The sequence below is a fragment of the Lepeophtheirus salmonis genome, chromosome 5 (assembly GCF_016086655.4).
Source record: "Lepeophtheirus salmonis chromosome 5, UVic_Lsal_1.4, whole genome shotgun sequence".
NCBI lineage: Eukaryota > Metazoa > Arthropoda > Copepoda > Siphonostomatoida > Caligidae > Lepeophtheirus > Lepeophtheirus salmonis.
The window spans coordinates 70,719,739-70,726,913 of NC_052135.2; the positions used below are offsets into that span (position 1 = coordinate 70,719,739).

Consider the following 7,175-nt stretch of genomic DNA (forward strand, 5'->3'; position numbering starts at 1 on the left):
TCAACAAGAAGGGCAAATGAAATATATTACAACCTGTAATTAATTTTACAGTTTAGAGATACTCTAAGGAAAAAGGCTCAGACGAAACGGTTGAAAAAATAAAATATATTCCTTAAATATGTTCACTTATTTACAGACTTTCAAACAAAAAAGGACTATGGATGGGACTTTTGTAGATCCATAAGAATTCAGGGGGATATATTTCTTTTTACATTGATGTTTGTCTTGGAGCCTCTTTCGTTTTAGTAAGATAGAAAACACTCGACGTAAAAATAAAGTAGTTTAATTATTTATATTTGAATTTATTTATTTATGTTTCTTATACAATATCTCATTATTACGTCATTTCAAAAAAATATAACACCCAACCTCCTGTAATCTTTGTTGCAATAAAATTGAAATCAAATCAATATTGCGTTCATACTGTGCACTCTATAAACAAATTATTTTTTTTAATCATCAAATGAAAAACCAAGCTTTTAGTTCTCTCAGTACAAAATCCCATACAAAATATTCTATTTTTAAAATTGGACGATTCTACATGAAATATAAATCCTTAGTAAACAATATCGCAGAATAATGTATATTTTCTTGTGGGGTAGTGATTTTATTCTTACTCAAAAGTTGCCTAACTCATTAAAATTGTTAAAATACTTAAAAAGTTTAAATCTAAAATCCTCAATAACCAGATTTGATGAAAAAAGCGACTATAGTATCGTAATTAGCGTGCTAAATAACTACTAAAACTTCATATCGAAGCAACATAATTTTGTTTTTCGTAGGAGCGTAGATAGTTGGAGTATGCATTCCTTCTGAGGTCCACCGGAAGTGGGGGCAGGGGGATTGACAAACATATAATTATATGTTTAAAAAGATTTTTTATTAATATTTTAACCATCTCTAGGGTTTTAAAAGGGAGGATGTGATATGGAGAGTCATTTCTCGCCCCAGGCTTCAGAGTTAAAAAGAACAACCTAAAAGGGAGTGTTTAACGTCCGGCACAACCTGTCTGAAGGGTCGCGGTGAAAGTATCAGGGCAAAACTCAATAGGATTTATAACGATAATTATGACTGAAAACATTATTAAGTGTGAAAAATCCAAACTCAAAGCATAGAAAATATTGCCACTGAGTAGTTTATATTTTTTTGACAGAAATTCAACTTCTCCTTAGTGTTTAAAATTTGATATCCTGTCAGGTTTTGACTGAATAGAGGATGCCTTAATGGCTACTCTTTTACATTAAACAGTCCTTATCGGAATAAAAATTCAAGAAATATAGACAAATTACTACGATTCCGTCAATATTGAATTGTTTTTGATTAAATTTTAAACTAAAATAACACTTAGGATTATTTTTATCTTGAAAATTATTGATATAATTAAAGCCACTACGTTTTACGAAATCATAGTTTTGAAAAAACTGTTATCATGTATTTATTTGTATATATTAAAGCTCTGATTCCAAATCTTTTCTTCACTGCATTTCATATTTTTTTATATATTAGAGCATATAAACTGTTTATTATTTGTGTAGTCTCTCTCGGAACCCTGGACAATGTAACAGTTGGTACGAGGGTCAGTTTTAGGTGGCACTTATCGTAGGGGACCCTATTTAGAGGGATCCCGCGCTAGTTATAATTTGTAAATATATACAGACAGAAAAAAAAGGTTAATAAAGAGATCATAAAATTAGAAAAAGAAAATATTATTTTCCAAAAAAAATCAAGAAATGAATTTTGAAAATAAATTATTAAAAATGCCAGAGAAATTTTAGAAAGGAAATAAAGAAAACGGTCAGAGAAATATATCTTTGTCCCAGATCACAATCACGCTAAAAACCAGCCGAGGTTGTAAACCACTGTATTTAACCCTTAAACAATTTTGAGACCTGAATTTATAGGCTTTAAATAGGTAATAATCATCAGGGGCGTCCGCAGGGGCTGAAGCGGCTGTAGCCCCCCCAATTAAGGAATTTTGCTTTTTACTAGAAAATTAAACATTTGAAATATATTATTTAAATTTTTTTCCAAAAAATTTAATTTTTTGTAAATAGAAGTGGATTTTTGAAAAAAAAAATATTTAATATTTTTTTTCAAAAAATTTAATTTTTTGTGAATAGCTGTAGATTTTTGAAATTTTTTGTGAATAGCTGTAGATTTTTAAAATTTTTGTGAATAGCTGTGGATTTTCAAATTTTCTTCGAAAAAATTTAGTATTTTAATTCTTTTTTTTTTTTTTATTTGTATATGAAACTTAATTTTTGAAATTTTTTGTGAATAACTGTGGATTAGGAAATTTTTTTCAAAGAAATACAAAAACAAAGCGTCTTCCCTCCCCCAAAAAAAAAAAAAAAAAAAAAAATATATATATATAAGAATTTTTTATAGACCGATGAGAACCGATATCTCTGTCCATATCGTATACCAAAATTAAATGGTTTTCTATCTGTCTCAATGTTTAGACCAATTTTTGCACTATCATGATGTCTGACCCCTCCAAATGTACTTAATGCATCAAATTTAACTTCATTTGATTTTTTCATGCGCCTATGCTCTACAGAAAAAAGGCCCGAAATCATCTGGTAGTTAACCGAACAAGTCAATAATACCAAGTGCATTTTATCTCTTATATCCTCCCAGACTATCACTGCCATAATATTTCTTCACCATTTCTAAAATGAATTATATATTATTAAAATATACATAGTATTTTATTCGATACTAGATTATGATATTGCTTAGTAATATATTATTAACAGAGTAGTTATGAGTAGTTATTTTGCTATTTCTATGAAGAAATAGCAAAAATTTCTTCATAGAAATATTAAAATTGCCAATATATCAATAATAATATAATATAATCATTGCCAATATATATATATATCCTATAAAGGAGGAGGGATTTACAAGAAATTGTATTCCTGTTCTTTTGGAAACGGAACATAACTATAGAATAACTCGTTACTTTGTGTATTTATCAAAAAGAATACATTATGAAATAGCCATGACGTATCAAGGGAGAAGAGGGAATCGACAGCTGACAACAAAATACATGGGGTATTTTTGTGGTTGCGAACTAACACCGTGCACAACATTCGGATCAAACTTCTTTAAAGGACCGAATTAGTTCCCTCCACTAAACCCAACACAAGCATTTATCTATCCCATTGGGTCTAAGAGCCTAACTATGCCGCTATAATGTGTTCACTTACGTAATTAATTTGTGACAAAGGAACCATAAATTAAAGACATAATGTTTGTGTGGTGTATATTATAGAATGTAATTTGAAAAAGTGTTCCCTATCATCGGAACGGACAGGCATTAACAAAGACATTATTTTATTATTTTATGATTATATACCTCCATTACACATGTTCTTTATTAATGACTATATATTTTATGCTCTATGTGCCTAGGTATCGTCGCTTGATATGGAGGAGTTAATGAGGGAAGTCCAGGAATTCAGTTTATTATTTTGTCTTCAAGAAGTTATTTGGTCTCTTACGCAACATCAATCACTCAAACGGAATCATTTTGATACGCTTCAGTACGGAATACAAAGATATCAGCAATATATTCGGAATAAATACAATATAGCCTCATTAATTATTTGAAATATTAATAATTATATTATCATTATGTATTTGTTATTTGATCTCCTTTCTGTTTAAGTTTTCAAAATCATGAGGGGTCACAGCAGAATAATAGTGGGGGCTTGGATCTTGGGGCTTGAAATTAACATTTTTTGGAAAAAAATTATGAATTATATTATTTTGAAAACAAAATTGACAAAGTAAATTTTTTGGAAAAAAAATTCAAATATTAACAGAAAATTAAATTTTTGGCAAACCATTTCAAAAATCTACAGTTATTCACAAAAAAAAAATTAAATATTAAATTTTTTGGGAAAAAATTCTTAAAATAAATAGTTGTTCTCAAAAAATTAATTTTTTGAGAAAAATCCATAGTTGTTCACAAAATATTTAATTTCTTTCCAAAAAATTTCAAAAATTAATTTTCAACTATTAAATTTTTTGCAGAAAAATTTAAAAAATCCATAGTTGTTTACAGATAATTAAATTTTTTGTAAAAAAATTTGCAGTTATTTACAATTTTTTTTTTTTTTTAAAGTTTCTTTAATTAATTTTCAAATATTAAAGTTTTTGGAGAAAAATTTAAAAAATGTATAGTTGTCTAGAGAAAATTAAATTTTTTGCACAAAAATTTAAAAAATTTACAGCTATTTAAAAAAAAAAATTCTTTTTTTTTAAGTTTCATAAATTAATTATCAAATATTACATTTTCTAATAAAAGGTCTAAATCCTTAATTAGCGATGGGGGCTACAGCCCCTCCAGCCCATTCTCTGCTGACGCCCCTGGTTTATATAGAATTATATAAAATATAACCTTAACGACTTTTTTTTTCTTCTTCTTCTTGGAAATCTAAAGAGTGTTCTTTATTTTCCAAACCTGTTATTATGATTTTTTTCATTCTTTAAATGAGAACATCTAAATATATAGCAATAACTATTGGTTGTCCTCATGAAAAACGGAGAGTTTTATTGAACATTGTTTGGGGAGTGCAATCATTAGGCCATGTCCTTCTGAAGGACTAAGAGTCCTAAATCCTTGTTGGACTTAGAGTAGAATTGATGATCGACATTGGAGTAATTCTTGTCAATATACTTTTAAATACAAAGTAGGATTTATATTTACTTCCTTCCTTTGATAGTTTTTTGTAACTACTGTGTGTTCCTTATAAATCTGAAAACTTACTAATTCAATAACTAATGAAGGTTGAGTGATTGAAATTAATTCATATTTATATATATTAAAGTATAAACAATAGATTACAAAAGAAAACAAACTTGAGCAGCTCTCTAATTTACGTACAAGTCGAGAAAAGGACACTTGAACGAGATCGATGAATTTCCATTCGCCCACTCCAAGCAGTTGGGCGTCTCCAGGACCACTGTCTACGCCATCAGCAAGTCTGAAACGTTGAAGAGTCGGCCAAAAAGGCCAAACTGGACCTGGATGAGTTAAACATACTAGCCCAGGCCAATCCCCTGAAGTGTGAAACCCACCAGACTATCCATAAAGCTATCAAAAAGTGAATAGAAAGAGCCTTGTGTTGTTAGATAAGCCACTTTAAACACAAGCAATGAAGGAAACATATAGGCCCATTAACCTCCAGGAGATTTCTGTGAGATCTCTTCCCAATCTTGTTCTCTAAGGAGCTCCACACACTGAAGTCGAGGGGATTGAGATCAGGACTGGAATAGGACCAGAATATCTTGTCTCAGAAGTAAGCAAATTGTTCCTTGCAGAAGTTATGTCTCTCCAAGCCCGTATGGCTGGGGGCAGCGTCTTTGGGCCACACATAGTTGTTCTCAAGATAGATAGCCTTCATCCGGGTCGAGATTTGTCTGAGAAGATCTTTACAGTAGACGGATGTCTCTTTAAGTAATTAAGGACTTTTTAGCATCTCTCAAGCCTTAAAGCCTTCATCCTATCGGTGAGGAGATATCTTGGAGTCCTTACAAATCTATTAAAGCCAAGGACATAATGAACTGCCCTCCTGATGGTGATCTCGTCCACGTTGAACTCTTTATCCAATCACTGCATTGATGTTGTTAGATCTTCCTTGATCTTGGCCTCCAGGGACTTGAAAAATGTTTCATCTCGCTTCAAACCATCCCCTCCACTTCCTTTCTTCCTTTTGACTCCTTTCCCATTCTCCTTGGCCACCCTGATGTTCCGGACTGTCCTCAAGGTCACGCTGACAATGTCTGAAATTCTTTATAGATCAACATCTGCGTCGAGAAGATCCGAAACCCTTTGCCTTTTTTTATTCCTGTTCACTCATTTGTCCTCCGATTTTGATAAAATCAAAACAATGTGCAAGAAAAACAACATATGTATCGGAATACTACTTGAGATGTTACCTGAAACCTTAATTAGCGCAAATAAAATTAATTGTGATGACGTGGAAAATTTCCCTGTCATACTCTAATTATAAACATGGTTTAATATGGTTCAAAAGGATCATAGGTTTTTGTAGTTAATTAGAAGAAAAAATGTCATTCTCAAGCCCCGGATTGATGAATTGTTTGAAGATGGGCCATATGTCTTCCAACAGAATGGTACTCCATGCCACACAGCCAAAAAAAAACAGGATTGACTCTCCAAAAATATGTATCCTCCTTTTGGTAAAAGGACAGGTGGCCTCCCAGCTTTCCAGACCTGAACCCATTGACTACAGCATTTAGTTCATCGTAAAGGAGTGGCCTGCAACAAATCACACAGCTCAACAGTATCCCTGGAGGCATCCATCATGTCAGTCAGAATGTAATACTGGAAGAATATATCATCAAGGTGTGCCAAGGCCAAAGTAAGAATTTTGGAAAAAGTTAAATAAAATTTATTTTTAATTCATGAAATAGTTCCGGAGAAAAGTATGTCATTATTAATTAGTGTTAACTTTTTTTTTTTTTTTTTTTGGATCATGTTATATCAAATTGGTACGTTTTTCAAAAATCTTTAAATTGTCCATGCTACCTTATTTTTTGGCGGATTTAATTGACAATTTCCTTGAATTGTACATATGAATCTTGAAAAAGAGCTCATTTAATGTGTCCTCCTCCAGTATCAATCACGATCTGAATTTGGGCTCAGAAAGAGGAGTAGACATGGATCAGATAGTTCTTTGGCATGTTAATAAAGGCAATCAGACAGTCCTTGATGGCATGACATGCTCTGTTTGTTTTAGATTCAACGTAAACCAAGACAAAATAATCGATTGGATTAAGATCTGGACTACTAGGGCCATATTTTCTTACAAATGAAGACATAGAATTGTTCATTTTGCCACTTCACCGACCTATCTGTGATATGAAAAGACTTAAAAATATTTTAGCACTGTTATTGAGATCTCCCAACTTGAAATATCAATGTTTTCGTGGACAAAAATCATCGTTACGGGGAACGTTACTCCTTTCCATCTTCTTTACATCTGGAGCAGACGTGCTAACACCAGCAATAACATAAGACCTCCCCTTAACCTTAGGGTAAACTAAAATGTGTTCAACGGCTGTTCACAAGATCCCCAAAACTTCACTAAAGCTTGTTGATACAACAACGTTCCTACCAGCAAAATAAGTGACACCATCAG

General features: G+C 31.6%; 1 protein-coding gene across 2 annotated transcripts in view; it reads left to right on the forward strand.

Annotated features, from left to right (window-relative positions):
• LOC121118268 (ethanolamine kinase 2) overlaps positions 1-4,551 on the forward strand; it is a 45,875-nt gene extending 41,324 nt beyond the window's left edge. The window contains exon 4 of one of the 2 annotated variants that reach the window (XM_040712829.2): positions 3,418-4,551. In XM_040712829.2, coding sequence (XP_040568763.1) covers positions 3,418-3,615 — 198 coding nt within the window. In that variant the 3' untranslated portion in view covers positions 3,616-4,551. Of the gene's footprint in view, positions 1,759-3,417 lie in introns of those variants that run through there. The other variant, XM_071888932.1, reaches the window with a different exon arrangement.
• Positions 4,552-7,175: the final 2,624 nt, after the last annotated feature.